The sequence below is a fragment of the Hyperolius riggenbachi genome, chromosome 2 (genome assembly GCF_040937935.1).
Source record: "Hyperolius riggenbachi isolate aHypRig1 chromosome 2, aHypRig1.pri, whole genome shotgun sequence".
Lineage (NCBI taxonomy): Eukaryota > Metazoa > Chordata > Amphibia > Anura > Hyperoliidae > Hyperolius > Hyperolius riggenbachi.
The window spans coordinates 42,046,989-42,067,452 of NC_090647.1; the positions used below are offsets into that span (position 1 = coordinate 42,046,989).

General features: G+C 47.3%; 1 protein-coding gene across 15 annotated transcripts in view; it reads left to right on the forward strand.

Moving 5' to 3' along the window:
- DLG2 (discs large MAGUK scaffold protein 2) overlaps nucleotides 1-20,464 on the forward strand; it is a 1,711,631-nt gene that overhangs the window by 1,105,361 nt on the left and 585,806 nt on the right. The window contains exon 1 of one of the 15 annotated variants that reach the window (XM_068266694.1): nucleotides 14,189-15,027. The exons of the other annotated variants lie outside the window; for them this stretch is intronic. Coding sequence (XP_068122795.1) covers nucleotides 14,791-15,027 — 237 coding nt within the window. The 5' untranslated portion in view covers nucleotides 14,189-14,790. Of the gene's footprint in view, nucleotides 1-14,188; nucleotides 15,028-20,464 lie in introns of those variants that run through there. 15 annotated transcript variants of the gene reach the window in all.

A 20,464-nucleotide genomic window follows, 5' to 3' on the forward strand; every position in this document is an offset into this window, starting at 1 on the left:
CTGGTAGCTGCACTGGACCCGCAACCCGTTTTCTGGTGAATCTGGTACCTGCACCCGACTTGCAGGCCTCCAGCTTTTTACATTTTATTAGATTTTATTATAAAATATACATGGTAGTCTCATTGGAAGGCTGTAAAGTAAGTGAAACCTTTTTCTATACACAAACTCACTACTCGCGACCCGAACCCGCAGGCCGATACCGGCAACCCGACCCGCATTGACTTGACCCGATGCAGGCCTCTATATGGTGCAATAGGCATACAGAAGATAGATACAGTTGATTATACAAAGGTTGATCATAGATAAAAAGATACGTAAATGATGGATCCAGGAGAAGGACCAGGGGTTGCTGCTGTCTATGGCACTTAAACGTTTTGCAGCGATAAATGAATCAGATGCCCCGCAGTCTGTGCTTGGGGAGGAGAGAGCGGAGAGGAAAAAGGAGAGAGAAAGAGAAAAGTGAGTCTACTTGGGGTAGCGGTGGAACCTGGCCGGTTAGTATCCTAGCTGGCCAGACCAAAGGCCTCCTGTCAGCTGCCTGCCGGCCGCAATCCAAATTTAGCACCCGACCTGCGGCTTTCGGAGGGACAGTCCCTCTTTGGGAGCCCTGTCCCTCTTTCCTTCTCATTTGTCCCTCTTTCAGGACTTTGTCCCTCTTTCTATATAAATATATATATATTTCTCTATTAAAAAATGTGTTTGATTGACTACTTTCTTCCCATCCTTTAAATTGATATATTACAAATTTTAAAATGTTAATATGAAGGAAAATGAACCAGGATAGAAAAGACCAATGTGGTTTGAATTATAAAACAACATATTTTTCTTATGAAATCTTTATGGTATGCGTGGCTAGGGGTGTGATCAGGGGTGTGGCAGGGGCATGGCTTAAGTGTCCTTCTTTCTCATCTCACAAAGTTGGGAGGTATGGAGGGTCTCATCTTGTGTGTAGGCTGGCGGCAAAGGTGGCAGCGGATGGTTCCATGCGAGGATCGGGCAGGGCCGGCAGGATCTGGAGACCAATTACACAGACCTGAATTAATTTAGCCAAACACAGTTTTACCTATCTCAAAAAAACATATTAAAACCTAACTTTTAATAGATTTAATTAATACGCCTGTCCCTGCAGATATCTCAATACTATTCTGGGGAGAGGACTTGGGAATCCCTGAAAACCATGCATAGCCTTTATTTGGCTCTAATCAGTATTATGGTTTACCCCTTTCCCCCAGACTGATATAACAACTACATACTATAAACACATCACCCCACCATAACCCAACACGTTTCATTCCTTTAAAAGAGGGGCTTCATCAGGGGCAAATATAAAAGTGCAAGGTGCTACCAGTGTCAATACATAAAGTGAAACATCAAGAAAAATTAAAAACAGATGCAAATCTGCAGCATAGCCTCATGGCTATCTGTGCGAGCCAGATGTGGAGACCCCATCCATGGTCCTTCAGGCAAGTCCTGAACTCCTGACCGCAAGGTCGGGATTCAGCTGTCCGACTCACGATCGGCTGTGAAGTGACAGTCAGAGAAACAGTGGAGGTTCTTGGACACTTGCAGCCAGCTGATCAAGCACGTGGACCAATCAGTTGATGTCCTGTGGCCCAAACGCACTAGCGGAAAAGGTGTACCGCTATTACAATGTTATTGTGAGATACCCTTGCGCTTGTCTAATCACTGTGGTTCAAAAATGAAATTGGAAATGCGGACAATGTAAAATGGCCCTCAACCCCTTCCATTAACATAAATTCCCTCCCAGAAGCTTAAAGAGGAACTACAGTGAAAATGTAATAAAAAAGTGCTTCATTTTTACAATAATTATGTATAAATGATTTACCGTAGTCAGTGTTTGCCTATTGTAAAAGCTTTCCTCTCCCTGAGTTACATTCTGACATTTATCACATGGTGACATTTTTATTACTGGCAGTTGTCAGTGGAAGTAGCTGCTGCTTGCTTTTTTGGCAGTTGGAGAAAGCTGTAAACAGTTAATTCCCACAATGCAACGAGATTCACAGAAAGGAAACTGCCAGGACCATGGTCCTTAGTTTCCTGTGGGAGGGGTTTCACCACAATATCAGCCATACAGAGCCCCCTGATGATCTGTTTGTGAAAAACAATAGATTTCTCATGTAAAAGGGGGTATCCACTACTGATTGGGATAAAGTTCAATTCTTGGTCACGGTTTCTCTTTAACCGTATTCTTTTAATGCAAACTGACAAAGTTGACCACCCATTACCCCTAACTCTGCTCATAGATGATCACTTTATCCGGTAGTCACCTTTCGTGGCAGTTGTTTTAGCTTCAGTGCTGGTGTCCAATCCGCTATCTCCCATCGGTCATTTTCCCAGAAGCCCGAGCGCACATTCCAGTGCTGGTGGTATCGCCGAGTGTTGGCATCGCGAGGCGGCCAGCACTGACACCACCACCTGCTCAGATGACTGGCATGTCTATTTCCTTTCCGCAGCCACTTCTCACACCCAGATTTTCCATCAGCACGTTCATCCAAAAGGTCACGGAATCCTTGCGCAGTAAATCCGTGTGGGTAGAGAAGACTCCCATTGGCGGGCAGAAAATTGAAGTAAATTATATCTGCGCGACATGAATAACGACAACACCGCTTAACATAATTTCAAGGACGTCTAACTGATTGTGAGTATGAGTCAATCTCTCGTAGTCGTTTATTTTAATGAGCCGCTAACTGGTTTAGCACGCCTGAGCAATAGAGCGCTTTGCTGCGGCAAACGTGCGGCGCCGTGCCGACCTTTAAAATAAATATTAACTTGTTTTATTGTTGTGGATGGAAGGCATAACTTTGTGTCTGGTACACTGAGCTTGATGTATGAAATGCCATTGCTGACAGATTTCATTTTCTTTTCTTCATTCCAAAGTTTTAGCAGCACACTTACTGTATATACTCGAGTATAAGTCTAGAAACGTACGTCTGATTCACTTCATATAAGTATAGGGGTCGGCTTATTCACGGGTCGCATGCAACACTGAACACACTGTGTAGTGTGTGCTAATAGTGACATTCCAAAGTTTTAGCAGCACGCTTATCTCAATTTCAGCTAACATTACTACACATGAAAACATGAGATTTTTTCTCATTTGAGAAAGTTATCTAAAAAAAAATGTATCTCATGACTTTATCCATTGTTGGGGACACTTCCGCTGTCAAACTTGGCACACAACATATAAAGGACACCTAAAGTGAGAGTGACATGGAAGCTGCCATATTTCTTTCCTTTTTAACAATGCAGATTGCCTGGCTGTCCTGCTGATCCTGCCTCTCATGCTTTTAGCCATAGCCCCCGAACAAGCATGCAGATTAGATGTTTCTGAATGAAGTGTGACTGGATTAGCTGAATGCTTGTTTTTGGTGTGTGATTCAGACACTACTGATGCCAGAAAGATCTGCAGGACAGCCAGGCAACAGGTATTGTTTAACCCATCAGCAGCTTCAAAGGAATTATGTTGTTCGCGATAAGTGCTTTTGACCTCAGTCCGCAGAACTCTGTGCTGTAAATTCCTGGAATACTTTGATGCCTCTCTACCAGCAGAGGATGTAGAAACTAAAAGCAGAAGTCCTATGCTATTGCCTCACACTGCCCCCTAGTGGCAAGTGGTCATAAATACACATTACAGCAGTCAAAATAAAAAAAAATGTGCTTAAATAAGTTGGGCTGGAGCCCTTGCAAGCCTCTAAATAATTTGGCTTCTAAAGGGTTAAAAGGAAATAAATATGGCAGCCTCCATATCCCTCTCACTTCAGGTGTCCTTTAAATCTAACCTGCTAAGGAGGGGCTTGGGGATACTGTAGCACCAGCGAGGTCATCCTGGAGCCGCCCCTGAGTGACCGTGCTGTTCGCTGTTTGGAACTGCCAACCCTTCTACCCCAACCCCATCTAGTGGCCTTGGAATCTCACAATACACATGTAACATCTGGTTTCCTGTGAGCAGATGTGTGGAATACAGTATACGGCACAGGCTGGCGCTCTCCAATGCCACCTTACTTCTACTGCAGTTGATGGCTCGCTACCTTCTCATCCAGAGGAGCGCACCAGTGCAGGGACCACATTCAGGTATCAGGGGCGTTGACAGGATCCTAAGAGATTTGGGGCACTTTTGAGCACTCCAGGTGAAAAATGGGTGTGGCCACGCACCAGAATGTGGGTGTGGTCATGGGTGAAGCAAAAGTAGGCTTGCCCAGCAATACGTTGTATGAAGCCCCCCTTTCCATTAGTACAAAAAAATGCAGCCTATCACATAAATAGGCAGTGAGAATCAGATGCTAGGAGCTCTAGCTTTTGATTCATTCTCAGGCACTAGGGGGAGTAGCCCAGAAGAGAAGATGTCTGCAGAATCTGGAGACCAAGTGGCTGAAGGTGAGTACTGCCGCCGACTGCCTGACTCTGCCTGGGGGACATCCGGGCACCCCAGAATATATCCGGGGCACATGCCACTGATCTAGCACGCCTCTGTCAGGTATTGCACCTGACATTCTTAAAGTGCCCACCGGAGACTCCCTTCCCCATTACATTTTAAAAAAAACAATGTGGCCCCAATTAAAATGGTGTTTCAGATTTAGGTCTCTTCTGTGATTGAGTTGACACCCCTTCCAGGGGCGTAACTAAAAAACATGGGACCCTCAACAATACTTTTATGGGGCCCCCCAATGTTCAGACCTTTTCCCTTGCCTAACCCTGGTGACCCTCACAGCCTGGGGGCTCATCTCACAAGTGTGGCCATCAGGATCTTCACACCCATGACAAGTGCAGCCACAAAACACCTGATCTGAAGGATGGACCCCTGTATCGGTGGGAGTGAAGTAGCAGTTAGGCCCTTCTTGCAACTCTGGGCCCCCCTGCAGTCACAGTGGCTCCTCCCCTGTAGTATTTTGAAAGAATAAGTTGTTGGGTGAGGTCCTTTATGATGTGAAGGATCAAAACACAGTCCTCTTTAGGGGCAGTCCACCTTGCCCACTATAACTAATGTATCACTTTAGAAAAGGACTCATATAGTGAATGCAATCTCAGGATTACAGACAAATTTCCAATAGAAAAAGCTTTATTGATACATATACAAAAAGGTATGTCCAAAAATAGAAAGGTATAAAAACACACAATTCTTCAATATTAAGCAGTGGGTCCTCATAGAGCCAGAGACATAAGAGCACTATCTGGTTCAACTTGATAAGTGATTATAGCTTTGTGGGTATTGAATTTTTCAAGGCAACGACACATGTTCGTTTCGGGCTTTTGTAACTATATATGCCCTTCGTCAGGCCAAGATACCCAGTTCTGTGTGGCTCTATCAAGCGAGGAAGACCGAGTAAGAATAGACAAATAATATGCTGGGGGCGCCTGAGCATACCAGGCGTACACAGTACCTTCCCAACAGCGATGAAGACGCTAGGACGTGGGGACCCCACGTCCTAGCGTCTTCATCGCTGTTGGGAAGGTACTGTGTACGCCTGGTATGCTCAGGCGCCCCCAGCATATTATTTGTCTATTCTTACTCGGTCTTCCTCGCTTGATAGAGCCACACAGAACTGGGTATCTTGGCCTGACGAAGGGCATATATAGTTACAAAAGCCCGAAACGAACATGTGTCGTTGCCTTGAAAAATTCAATACCCACAAAGCTATAATCACTTATCAAGTTGAACCAGATAGTGCTCTTATGTCTCTGGCTCTATGAGGACCCACTGCTTAATATTGAAGAATTGTGTGTTTTTATACCTTTCTATTTTTGGACATACCTTTTTGTATATGTATCAATAAAGCTTTTTCTATTGGAAATTTGTCTGTAATCCTGAGATTGCATTCACTATATGAGTCCTTTTCTAAAGTGATACATTCCTCCCCTGTAGTAACCAGACCCCCCAACCCCTACTCTAGAGGCTTCCTGTGTCCTCCACTCACGCCGCTGCCTGAGGGCCTCCTGAAAATTGCGCCGGCAGTCCTCTTCATGCAGGAGCGCAGCCGTACTCACGCAGTGGCATGGAGCCGCTTGCAGATGAGCGGCTCTGGCTTATTGTGCAGGTGCGGCCCAGTGGCGTAACAATAGCCCCTGTAAGGGATGCAACCGCTGGGGGGCCTAGTGATTTCTAGTTACGCCCCTGGTGCGGTCGTATTCACGCAAGCGCAGAGGATGACTCGTAGTAGTATGCCTGCGCTGGCCCGGCAGTGTGCGTCCTAGATCGCGCTCCTGTTGCTGGGCACATTCTGCGCATGTGCGTGACGTCATAAATGACGTCACACTCATGCGCAGAGAGTGCCCAGCAACAGGCGTGCGATATAGGACGCACACTGCCGGGCCAGTGCAGGCGTACTACTCCGGGTCATAGCGACCCGGAAGTAGTACTGGGCCCAGAGACGTTCGCCCGGCGAACAGTTCGGGCCATCTCTAGTGACATGCATGCTCACTGGCCAAAACGCATGGACAAAGGAGGACGCAGGGACACAGGGAGGTTATTATATAGGATGTTATTCTCACTACAGTTCCTCTTTAAAGTGTACCTGAGACGAAGGGTAAAAGCAGTAGTACTGCGCAGGTGCAGAACTCTCCCAAAAACAGGAGCGCGAAGGGCGACGCTTGTGCAGGCGATGCGTGCGCAGTAAGCCGCGACTCCCAAAGTTACCTGGGCAGATTGAATGAGGAATTGGAGGAGGACAGCGAGGGACCAATCAGCATAAAGGGGACTGGAGGAAGCCCCCGGTATGTATAAAATTGTGTTTATCCTTAGTTCCAGAGTTACTTTACGTTTGTAAAGGGAATGAGTGCGGAGAGACTGTGATAGTGGATCCAGTCTGGCCCCGCTTAGTTTAGGAAGGAGTTAACAATAGGGACAATCAGCACACTTTAGAAATCATCAGCATGGCAGATTCAGGTCCCCTATGCAGCAACAGCTCTCCCCAGTTATTGCAATATAGTAATGCCCCGCCATTAGTGCCATTACTTGATTTGTGTTCCTAATGGTTTACTACTCAATTATTCATAGCAGAATGATTTGTAAGACATCCGTGTAATGCGATATAAAAGAAAAAAGATTCACAATTACCACAGGGTGAAGCAGGCGGATTTTTAAAGCCCTCGTAGCGCAGCATGGTGGGTGGAACTGCAGAGGGTGTGCGCTGGGCTGGGGATTGCTGCAGCAGCACTGCAGAGAGTCATTCGCTGCTCTGTACAGCAGTAGTAGGAGAAGGGACGGTTCTCTCATGAAGAAAGGTGAAACATTTGTATCAGGAGCAGGGATGACAGGGGCAGCATGTTTGTACTGTGTTTACACTAACAGTATGCAGCATAGGAGGTGAGAGGAGAGCAAGGTGAAGAGGTCATCATTGGGGAAAAGCAGCTTGTTGTGCTATGTGAGGAGTCTGACAGTGATTGAGGAGGGGGAAGCAGGAGAGCAGCACCAGTGCTTCATTTGACTCGCACAGCAGAAGGGGGGGGAGGTGGCACTGCTGTCTTGACTAGAGTTGGGCCGAACCTCCGATTTTAGGTTTGCGAACCGAGTTCGCGAACTTCCGCGGAACGTTCGGTTCGCGGAAAAGTTCGCGAACCGCAATAGACTTCAATGGGGAGGTGAACTTTGGAAAAAAAAATTCTGCTGGCCACAAAAGTGATGGAAAAGATGTTTCAAGGGGTCTAACACCTGGAGGGGGGCATGGCGGAGTGGGATACACGCCAAAAGTCCCCGGGAAAAATCTAGATTTGACGCAAAGCAGCTTTTTAAGGGCAGAAATCACATTGAATGCTAAATGACAGGCCTAAAGTGCTTTAAAACATCTTGCATGTGTATACATCAATCAGGGAGTGTAATTAAGGTACTGCTTCACACTGACACACCAAACTCACCGTGTAACGCACCGCAAACAGCTGTTTGTGTAGTGACGGCCGTGCTGGACTGGTGCGCACCATGGCGAGAGTGCAGTGGCGGGTTCACTGAACAGGAATACAGTGGCGGGTTCACTGAACAGAACAGGTATGCAGTGGCGGGTTCACAGAACAGGTATGCAGTGGCAGGTTCACTGAACACAACAGGTATGCAGTGGCGGGTTCACTGAACAGGTATACAGTGGCGGGTCCACTGAACAGAACAGGTATGCAGTGGCGGGTTCACTGAACACAACAGGTATGCAGTGGTGGGTTCACTGAACAGGTATGCAGTGGTGGGTTTACAGAACAGGATTGCAGTGGCAGGTTCACTGAACAGGTATGCAGTGGTGGGTTCACTGAACAGGTATGCAGTGGTGGGTTCACTGAACAGGTATGCAGTGGTGGGTTCACAGAACAGGTATGGTGGGCTCACTGAACAGAACAGGTATGCAGCCAGGAACAAGCTAAGCCTAACTAATCTTTCCCTATGAGAGACAGTCTGCAGCAGCTCGCCCTACTCTCACTAATGCAGGCACACGAGTGACCGTAATGGCCGCTGCTGCCTGCCTTATATAAGGGGGGTGGGGCTCCAGGGGCTAGTGTAGCCTAATTGGCTACACTGGGCCTGCTGACTGTGATGTAGAGGGTCAAAGTTGACCCTCCATGGTGCATTATGGGGCGAACCAAACTTCCGCAAACGTTCGCCTGCGGGACGCGAACGCGAACCACGGAAGTTCGCATGGAACCGTTCGCAGGCGAACCGTTCGGCCCAACTCTAGTCTTGACTGAGGAGGAATGGAGTGGCTGAGGGCGAGCAGTTTGTTTGTCACAGACTCACAGCCAGCCAGTGTGCTATTGTGAGAACATTAAACAAAGCAGGGTAAATTGTTGAGTGCTGTGCAATCATTGCAGATCGGGGGGGGGGGGGGGGGTGCAACCTCACAAGTATGCCTCTTGTGAATCCTGGAGCGCCAGACTTAGATTATTGGGCCCATCACTGACCTGATGAAGCGGCACTAAGCTGTGAAACGTGTTGTCCATTGTGCCGCAATAAGCTTATGCATCTTAGTTTTGTCTACTCTTCATCAAGGTAGGCCGATACCCACCATCATGTCCATAGTAAATCTGTATCCGTGATTGTCATTTGAGCGCCTCCTTCTCCTGCTGTACTGTTGGTCCTACCCCTGGTTGGGGTCTAGTTTATTACTATACCATAAACCAACTTTTTTTGGAGTTGCCACTGGTGTAATCCTAAAAGATCGAGTGGAGATGGTCTTTCTCCACACGCCTATACGGTTGTTGCTGGATTAGCAACCCAGACTTGTGAGTACTTCATATACTCCTTTCTCTCTCTCTCTCTCTCTCTATACCAGAGATGTCAAACCGGTCCTTCGAGGGCCGAGGTCCTCACACATTTTTGACACAGCTCAAATTAATTGATGGGTCTGAATCAGGAAAGATGTGGTCCATCAGGTAGAATATATTCCTCTTTCTCAGTCCATTCCAAACACTGGCATGGATCTGGCCCTCCAGGCCTGGAGTTCCACACCTGTGCTCTATACCATCTCACATACTATACCAGATCAGGCTCCCAGTGTCCTTGTGTTTTCTTTTTCTCCTATAAGATTGTACATTGGCTGCTCTGTACAGCAGGAACAGGGGCGTAGCAATAGGGGGTGCAGAGGTAGCGACCGCATCGGGGCCCTTGGGCCAGAGGGGCCCCGAAGGGTCCACCATCTATCACAGACAGTATTAGCTCTCTGTTGGTCCTGTGCTCATAATAATCACTTCTATAGATACTATGAATAGTGGTAATCAGTAACAAGCTGCTCCCCATCCCCTTCCTGCACCTCTGACACTGGGGTTGTCCTTGGCAAGTTTTGGTGCGCCGTATCAATTGTTATGTATAAAGAGCTTGGGGGGGGGCCCATGTAAAACTTGCATCGGGGCCCACAGCTCCTTGGCTACGCCACTGAGCAGGAATTTTGCAAACAGCTCACACCTGTCTCATTGGTCCCCAGACCTGGCTGCAGAGAACTGCACTGCCTGTTGCCCTGATTTCTTTGTAGGTAGATGTGGTCTTTATGAAGATCACATGGGGAAGCCACAGGTCAGCAGCAACTACTAAGAAAGGCTTTACTTGTAAACCACCGTGAGATAATAACAACAACAACACAGCTAGAGAGAAGCAACTAGAACACTACAACGGAGTAGAGCAGCACATAACACTAAACATGCACAATAACAAAATGCACAGTGCCATCTTGTGGCCATTTATCATATAGTCTAAGCATCAGAATCAATTTATTTTTCGCCAAGTAAGTTTGCACCTACAAGGAATAAAACAATACAAGGACAGACAGTGTGAATATTACAAGTTAAGCTGTTGCATGGATGTATTCCAGCATTTTTCACATTATTTGATCAAATAGAGTGGAAATCGAAAAGAATCCTCCTCAATTTTTAATTGAGAAAAAACAAGTGATTATACCGTTTTATCAATAAAAATCTGATCGAATGTAAATATAAAAACTAACATTTCTATTCAATCATTTGATATTTTCGGTACAAAAAACGATTATAAGTGTATGGTATATTGGTTCGATATTTCTGATTATTCGATCAAGTGGAAAAACTCATCAGATTTCTCTGCTTAAACAAAAAACATAAAAAGTGGACCATGTATGGCCAAATTGAGAAAGATCTGTTGTTCAAACCGTCCTGGCAAACCTATGCGGCAGATTGATTAATCCGCTTGCCAAGACTTTGTACCCAGCTTTAGTTGCACAGTGAAATGCACGTGTTGCATTTCATGCACATGGGAACAAAGAAATCAAGCAGAACAAAGGCTTGCTGTCAGGGCCGCTTTTTGGCATAGGCCCAGGGCGTCAACTGTAGGAAGGGGGCGTCACAGAGCTCGTCTTAGCACACTGTACTCCTTAGAGTTCTTATAGCCAATCACTAGTTCTGTGTTAATTGTTGCAGTTCTTATTGCATTTCCAGGATGATATTCTTACCTGTAAAGACCCAGGCTGTACATAAATAGTATGTTTAAAAAGTGGATAGCTGGGCCTGAGAAACGTTATTGGAAAGGTTTGTGAAATGGGTTCAGTTTTGGCCAGTGAGATGTATATGGTCAGGGGCGGACCTACCATTAAGCCACGTGAATCACATTCTGGCGGCAAAATCTAGGGGGGCAGGGTTTGGACAAGCAGTTTGGACACCTGGTGCCTGCCTCCTCTCCAGTCTCCCGCCTCATTCCTGGCACACACACTACCCTCTTCATTAACACGTCCCGAAAACCACGTCCTCATTCAACCAGTGGCACCTGCCGCCCTTCCCTATGATATCACGGGGCATGCCATGGTAAACCCCCATCACCGCGAGAGATCACCATGGCCAGTCAGAGGGGAAGCTTTGGCACGCAATCAATCAGGCAGGGTTGCTGGCACCAGATCGCCCAATCACATCGCACATTGTATTTTGGTGGTGGGGATTTTTGGCGCAGGGTGAGCCAAAAGATGGCTTTTCTTTGCTGCTGCACAAATTGGGGGGAGAGGGTGGTTTAAATACTACTCCAACTTTGCAACTCGGAGGGAGAAGTAATTAGGGATCTGGCATTCACCAGATCCCTGAATTACCCGTGCGCGGAGCGCAGACTATGGCATTACTGCTATAGCTGCGCCAAGCTTTGGTGCTATGCGGCTTTGCAGCAGGCAACAAAGAGTCCTGATTCGCAAACACAGCCCCCCACTGCTTCTTTTGGTAACTGGTGTTGATGGTATCATGGACGGTACCACTGCACCGTCATTGGTCCAATCACTGCACTCAGGCCCGGATTTGCAATGCAGGAGCCTATAGGCACAGATGTCCAGGCACCTTACATTTTGTCCTCCATGAACCTACAAACCCCCGATGAACCGCACTGCAAGTGTGCTGGCTCGCCCTGTGTAACTATTGGTGTCAGCAATTAACCGAATTCTGATTATTAGGTGATCTGCAGTATCACCTATAATGCAGATATATACCTGATTATATGGTGATCTGCAGAATCACCTATAATACTGGTATATAAGAGCTGATGTGACAACCAATAGCAATGAGTGATAGGTAAGGTATAGTGCTTGGTGCAACAGTAGTACTGATAGGTTTAGCTATGCCACACCAGAGGAGCTGGTGGGCACTAACAGTACCAGACCCCTCACCAGAGACTAGGGCCCTCTGGTGAGAGTAGAGAGGTCAGACTAACAGTTGGCAACAGGCTGGCAGAAACGGTACAAAGTCAGAAGGCAAAGGCAAGAAGGTTATAACAGGCTGAGTCGGCAACAAGATCAGATGGGCAGAAGTACAGAATCACTGAGAGTAAGAATAGTCAGAACGAGCAAGAGTCATAACAGATAATATAATATTCAATTATAAGTATGGCTATCAAACAATCCTATTACTGTGTGAAATCCGCGGTTTCCTCCCGGATCAAAGCACACCGGATCTATCTAAGGTCTGAGCGCTAACACAGAGTATTCGCAACAGCAGACAAAGAGCAACTGACAGCTCTCTGCTTTATGCTGCCAGGGACTCCCCGAGCCCTGCCCAACTAGCCAGACCAATCAGCGGCGAGAAGCACTCCCCGTGAAGTCAGCCGACCCCAGGTCAGCTGACACGCCTTCGGGAAGCATAAATGTCCCGCCGCTGGGCGCACGCGTAGCTCTGATCCTGTGTGCTGACGAGAGCCCCGTGCATGGCGTGCGACCCAGCTGAGCGGCGGGGATGGCGGCGGCGGTCACGCTGCTCTCCGCGATCGCCGCTTCCCCACCACTCATTACACCCTGCTGTCACTTCTCCCTTACTTTCCCTGCCTGGTGTAGGTAGCCGCAGGTGTCCCCTTATACTTAGTGTACCTTTGGCTACCTTATACTAAGTAGCTAGAGGTGGCCCAGGTATTAGGTAGCTAGAGGTGGCCCAGATATTAGGTAGCTAGAGGTGCCCCCAGGTATTAGGTAGCTAGAGGTGCCCCCAGGCATTAGGTAGCTAGAGGTGGCCCAGATATTAGGTAGCTAGAGGTGCCCCCAGGTATTAGGTAGCTAGAGGTGCCCCCAGGTATTAGGTAGCTAGCTAGAGGTGCTCCCAGGTATTAGGTAGCTAGAGGTGCCCCCAGGCATTAGGTAGCTAGAGGTGGCCCAGATATTTGGTAGCTAGAGGTGCCCCCAGGTATTAGGTAGCTAGAGGTGCCCCCAGGTATTAGGTAGCTAGAGGTGCCCCCAGGCATTAGGTAGCTAGAGGTGGCCCAGATATTAGGTAGCTAGAGGTGCCCCCAGGTATTAGGTAGCTAGAGGTGCCCCCAGGTATTAGGTAGCTAGCTAGAGGTGCTCCCAGGTATTAGGTAGCTAGAGGTGCCCCCAGGTATTAGGTAGCTAGCTAGAGGTGCTCCCAGGTATTAGGTAGCTAGAGGTGCCCCCAGGCATTAGGTAGCTAGAGGTGGCCCAGATATTAGGTAGCTAGAGGTGCCCCCAGGTATTAGGTAGCTAGAGGTGCCCCCAGGTATTAGGTAGCTAGCTAGAGGTGCTCCCAGGTATTAGGTAGCTAGAGGTGCCCCCAGGTATTAGGTAGCTAGAGGTGCCCCCAGGTATTAGGTAGCTAGAGGTGCCCCGGACTGAAGGGAGATTTTGTCAGTGGAATGCTGAGACCTGGGGGAGTAACCTCTCATTTATGTTCCACTTGGGACAGGAAGAAGGGAGACACTCAAGGAGGAGAGTGAGCCGCCTTTCCATCATCAGGCACCTGTAGGCCAGTGCCTACAGTGCCTTATGGTAAATCCAGCACTGCCTGGACGCGATCAGTAGCAGTGATATCTGACAGGTCTCTCGCCGGTCTCAGAACAATTTCTGTATCCTTTACACACTTAACAACATTATTTCTATGTAAACTATCAATTTCTTATTGGTGCCCACAAAACTAATTGATGTAGGTTATGATCTTCCTATTCATGAGATAGGGGTAGGTAGACCAAAGGTGCCTAGCCTGGGGTGCCAAATTGGCCAAAAAAGTCCTGCTTGCCGTGATTCCTCAGAAATATATATAAAACACCAAACTGAAAGCAGTGAGTTGTTTAAAAAAAGAAAAAAAAAGCGGACTCCCCCTTTAAACGGGCCCAGTCATGGTGAATTTTGTTGTTCTGTATACTTGGCTGCCCCAGTTATGTAGCCGGCGCAGATTGGGTGTTCCGGCTCTTTGCAGCCCGTACGGCTCTCCCCTTATTACACAGATTAAATTAGCGTCCAGTGATTTTTAGTGACAAATGCGTTGTGACATGGGAATGGCAGTCATTCCGCTCGCAAGCAGCACATGGCTACGTGATCTTTACGCTCCCCCGCCGACCACAAATGTTTTCCGTAGCCTTCAGAAATGAATCTTCTTTTTGCATAAGCTCATCGGGGGCTGCTCTTCGCTGGATCTGGGGGCGGTTGTGCCGGGGTCTCGTTTTTGGGAACCGTGGATTGCGAAAGGTTACGCAGTGAAGTTCCCCTCGCTGCCGCGATCGAGCAGCTTGGCAGGCGCACTTCGCGGAGACCTCACAGTCTGGTATCCCAGCTGCGCCGAGCATTGATTGCTTTTGCCTGAAGCAAGGGACGCTGTCATCTTGGTCCGTGGGTTGACTCGTGTATTGACAAAGGGCTGCAAGCCTGACTCGTACTGCTGTGCCTGTCCTCTCTCTGTCTCTCTGCTATGCTGTCCCTGTGGAGAGCAGCTGTACAAGGAAGCAGGACACTTCATTTAGGGAGTAATTGCTGGCAGAAGGCACTGAAGTCCATCATACACAAAGCTTCTCTTTCTTAAGGGAACCCATTACTGCCGGGGCTCGGGAGAAGACACATCGATCTTGGTTCAACTTCCTCTGCAATTATGTGCGATCCCCACTGCGCTTGCGGCTGGCAAAAGCCGCCCACCGGACTTAATTACAGCGCTCAAACTTTTGCCATTCCCTTGGCCACGGGGTCGCCTTATAGTAGGATGAAGTTTTCGGGTCGCTGGGGCGGCGCACAGAACAGTCCCGTCCGGACGATGGAGAAGGTGGCAGGACCGGGCAGGCAGTGCTGTGCAGAATGCAGCTGCGCTCCAGAGTGGCTCAGTCCATTCCAGGTAACCTTTTTTTACATTACAGAGACTTAAAGGACACCTGAAGTGAGAGGCATATGGAGGCTGCCATATTTATTTCCTTTAAAAAGGACAACTGAAGTGAGAGGGATGTGGTGGCTGCCATATTTTTTTCAATCCAAGCAATGCCAGTTACCAGGGCCTCCTACTGATCCCCTGCCTCTTATACTATTAGCCATTCTCTGCCTCTAATACCTTTAGCCATACACCCTGAACAAGCATGCAGCAGATCAGATCTCTATGACAAATAACTGGCTGGTGTAGATGCATGCTTGTTTCAGGTGTGCGATTTAGACACTACTGCAGCAAAAGAGATCAGCAGTATAACTAGGCAATGTGCCTTGTTTAAAGGACAACTGAAGCAACCAGTTGCCTGGCAGCCCTGCTGATCCTCTCCTAATACTTGGAACCCTGAACAAGCATGCAAATCAGATGTTTCTGACATTATTATCAGAACTGACAAGACTAGCTGCATGCTTGTTTCTGGTGTTATTCAGATACTACTGCAGAGAAATAGACCAGCAGGGCTGCCAGGCAACTGGTATTTATCAAAAGGAAATAAATATGGCAGCCTCCGTATACCTCTTACTTCAATTTCCCTTTAAACAATGCACATTGCCTGGCTGTCCTGCTGATCCTCTGCATCTAATGCTTTTAGCAATAAAACCTGAACAAGCATGCAGATCAGGTTTCCTATTCAATTCACTTAATCTCTCAAGTTTTTTCCTAGGTGATTTTTTTACACTGTATCAATAAATTGGTTTGTTTGAGCCACCAGCAAGCAAGAAAATGCTCATAATAATTTTGACAGCTCATTTTATCTACTTTTTAGTACTTTTTTCAGTTGCAGACTGCTGAAAAGTTATTTTAAAGTGAACCTGAACTCTTGCACAGGACAGAAGTAAAGCAGAAAGAAATGCACCCTGTGTGTATTTAGAGAGTTTAGCCTGTCTAATCCCCCCCTCATCTGTGACTAATCACAAGTGTAATTTGATCTCCTAGCTGTGTCAGCTGGTTACCTCGGCAGAACAGCTAATTTGTAAACACAGGATTTTAACTCTATGTCTGCTTCCATGAAAGCAGGAAGTAGGCACACTGCAGATTTATTGCAGTGTCTGTATCAGCTGTAACAAAGGAATGTTTAATCTCTAAAGGTTATTATGCTGCTGCTTATTTTTTAGAGCAGAGAGGAAGTTCTGTGGTCAGGCTTGCTTTAAACAGAAGATGAAAAAAATATCTCCTAGGGGAAAATGTAGATGAAAAAGTGAATTGAATATGAGCCCAGGTGCTCTGACTGAAGTCTAGCTGGATTAGCTTGTTCCTGGTAGGATTCATGCGCTGTTGCAGCCAGAAGATCAGCAGGACAGCCAAGTAACTGGTATTGTTTAAATGGAAATAAACATGGCAGCCTCCATATCACTCTCAGTTCAGGTGTACATTAAGGAAGCACTTCTGCAATGCAAAGCCGCTCTGAATGTGTAAGATTCTGGCGAGCCAATCTAAAAATAGCAAATCTATTTAGGGTTTATTTGATGAAGCTGTGCAAATCGCAATCAATCAAAAAGATTCTTGTTAAGATTAATTGTCATTGGCGCCGGTAACTCCACATAGCTTTGTTTTTCTTTTTACGTGAAATTATACTGTATGTCTAGTTTCAAAGGACATCGTTTACAGATAACCACACAGTGCTGCTAGTTTTCTTTCAGTAGGCGCACAGTATTACTGTATACCATACTGAGGTTGCCTGCCAGGATTCTAAAGCAGGCTAAAGTAAATACTGTAATCAGAGGTGTAACTAGAAGTCAACGGGCCCCCCTGCAAGAATTTGGATGTCACCCCGGGTGCCCGCTCAGGGCCGTTTTGGGGGTCAGGAGGGGTCGCAGCATGAGGGGAAAGCTTAGCCACACATTGGCGGGGAGGGGGGACAGTCCCCCCTCCCTCACCTCGGGCTCTCCTCTCAGCACTGCCCTCTTGCATCTATCACTGGCAGGACACATACCTCTATCCACCGCCAGAGGCTCCGATCTCTAAGCGCTTCACACTACTTCCTGTTTAAACAGGTAGGGTGTTTGTGTGGGTGGTGGTTAGGGTTAGGCGTCAGGTAGGGTGTTTGTGTGGGTGGTGTTAGGGTTAGGCGTCAGGTAGGGTGTTTGTGTGGGTGGTGTTAGGGTTAGGCGTCAGGTAGGGTGTTTGTGTGGATGGTGGTTAGGGTTAGGCGTCAGGTAGGGTGTTTGTGTGGGTGGTGGTTAGGGTTAGGCGTCAGGTAGGGTGTTTGTGTGGGTGGTGTTAGGGTTAGGCGTCAGGTAGGGTGTTTGTGTGGGTGGTGTTAGGGTTAGGCGTCAGGTAGGGTGTTTGTGTGGGTGGTGTTAGGGTTAGGCGTCAGGTAGGGTGTTTGTGTGGGTGGTGTTAGGGTTAGGTGTCAGGTAGGGTGTTTGTGTGGGTGGTGTTAGGGTTAGGCGTCAGGTAGGGTGTTTGTGTGGGTGGTGGTTAGGGTTAGGTGTCAGGTTGGGTGTTTGTGTGGGTGGTGTTAGGGTTAGGCGTCAGGTAGGGTGTTTGTGTGGATGGTGGTTAGGGTTAGGCGTCAGGTAGGGTGTTTGTGTGGGTGGTGGTTAGGGTTAGGCGTCAGATAGGGTGTTTGTGTGGGTGGTGTTAGGCGCCAGGTAGGGTGTTTGTGTGGGTGGTGTTAGGGTTAGGCGTCAGGTAGGGTGTTTGTGTGGGTGGTGTTAGGGTTAGGCGTCAGGTAGGGTGTTTGTGTGGATGGTGGTTAGGGTTAGGCATCAGGTAGGGTGTTTGTGTGGGTGGTGGTTAGGGTTCGGCGTCAGATATGGTGTTTGTGTGGGTGGTGTTAGGGTTAGGCGTCAGGTAGGGTGTTTGTGTGGGTGGTGGTTAGGGTTCGGCGTCAGGTAGGGTGTTTGTGTGGGTGGTGGTTAGGGTTAGGCGTCAGGTAGGGTGTTTGTGTGGGTGGTGGTTAGGGTTAGGCGTCAGGTAGGGTGTTTGTGTGGGTGGTGTTAGGGTTAGGCGTCAGGTAGGGTGTTTGTGTGGGTGGTGTTAGGGTTAGGCGTCAGGTAGGGTGTTTGTGTGGGTGGTGGTTAGGGTTAGGCGTCAGGTAGGGTGTTTGTGTGGATGGTGGTTAGGGTTAGGCGTCAGGTAGGGTGTTTGTGTGGGTGGTGGTTAGGGTTAGGCGTCAGGTAGGGTGTTTGTGTGGGTGGTGTTAGGGTTCGGCGTCAGGTAGGGTGTTTGTGTGGGTGGTGGTTAGGGTTAGGCGTCAGGTAGGGTGTTTGTGTGGGTGGTGGTTAGGGTTAGGCATCAGGTAGGGTGTTTGTGTGGATGGAGGTTAGGGTTCGGCGTCAGGTAGGGTGTTTGTGTGGGTGGTGTTAGGGTTAGGCGTCAGGTAGGGTGTTTGTGTGGATGGTGGTTAGGGTTCGGCGTCAGGTAGGGTGTGTGTGTGGGTGGTGTTAGGGTTAGGCATCAGGTAGGGTGTTTGTGTGGGTGGTGGTTAGGGTTCGGCGTCAGGTAGGGTGTTTGTGTGGGTGGTGGTTAGGGTTAGGCGTCAGGTAGGGTGTTTGTGTGGGTGATGGTTAGGGTTCGGCGTCAGGTAGGGTGTTTGTGCAGGGCAGACCATTAGGGTAAGGCGTCTGGAGGAGGGTTCTGTGTGTGAGTAGGGTTACGTTTACCTATGGTAAAATATCAGTACATAGTCATGGACAGGGCCGGATTTACCATAAGGCACTGTAGGCAAGTGCCTACAGGCGCCTGATGATGGAAATGTGGCTCACTCCTCTCTGCAAGTGCCTCACTCCTGCCTTATCTAGTCCCTATCATAGTCCTAGTGTAATGTCCTACCATATTATTATTATGTATTTACATAGCACTGACATCTTCTGCAACACATTACAGACTACATAGTCATGTCACTGACTGTCCTCAGACGACCTCACACTCTAATCTTACCATAGTTATAGTCTAATGTCCTACCATATTATATTGTGTGTGGCTGAGAGAAACCTTTCAGAAATACCCCCCCCCCCCCCCCCCCCTAGAAAATCTTAACTGTCTGTGTTCTGATTCAGGAATTGAGAGGTTGTCTTCAGTTTGTCCCCATAGGCTTCCATTAAATACGGTTTGTGGTGTTTGTGTGTACGCATTGCATTCGAGTTCTGATGGAAAGTGTAAACGCATCCTATTAATAACTGCGTTCACTGTCTATTTTTGTATTGCTTTGCGTTCCATATATTGCAGCATTTTTTTATCGAAGGGTGAACGGGCCCTTAGGTCTCGTTCAGATTGGGTGCGTTAAGAAACGTGTAAAAGCGCATGATAAAAAATATAAAAAATTTAGTGCGCGTGTCAGTGTGTTGCGGTGCACTTTTTTTAAAGCATGTTTTGCTTACTGTAGCAGTATCAGTTGTCAATAAAGATTTGTTTTCAAATTAAAATTATTTTTTTTATATTTAGGGGTAAAAACACTTGCATTTCTATGCATTTCAATGCACTTAAAGTGAACCAGAGACGAAGCACCCTCATATATTATACCATATAGATCAGTGGGAACATTAGAGAAAACGCCTACCGTGCTTTCTGTTTCATTCTGCACTGCACAGCTTGTTTCTTATCAGACCTGATAAAATCCCTGACTGAACATTCAGTCTGGCTTTGCTATAATGACTCATCTATAATGAATCTTGAGCAGAGCCAGCAGGGGGCAGGCTTGGGCTTGAAAAGACATGAGAGAACACAGACTGAGCTATAAATATTCCTGAGAAAAGGTCAGACTGATTGCTCAGTCAGGGATTTTATCAAGGCTCATTAGAAGCAAGCTGTGCAGTGCAGAATGAAACAGACAGCATAGTAGGTGTTTTCTCTAATGTTCAAACTGATATATGTGGTAAAATACATGAAGGTGCTTCGTCTCTGGTTCCCTTTAAAAAGCGCACCCAGTCACTTGCATTGGTGTGCACTTTACAGCTCAACGCACAGAAATGCATGCAACACTACATATTTGTAACGCAGCTTAGCGCAGCATAGATGTGAACCATACACAACAAAATATCAATACCTTGCAGAAAACACAGCGCAATGCACTCCGAAAAGCGCGCAAAAATGTAGCTAGTGTGAACGAGGCCTAACTCTATCCAAAAACAAAGTAAAAAAATAAGCAATGCTAGTCATTATGTTATTTTCTCTACACAGTTCCTCTTTAACTCTTCCAGTAATTAAAGCACAGAACAGATAAAATGCACGGTGCGGTTTCACTTCCATGAAACTTTTATAGCACCTTACCAAGATTCCGAAAAAGTTCCTGCAAATAAAAATACAAGCCGATGGCTTTGGTATAATTACTGTTGTTGCTAAATAGAAAAGAGAAGAGATATAATTGGTGGCTGTTATGTTTTATACATTCATAAAATGCTAATTGGCTTCT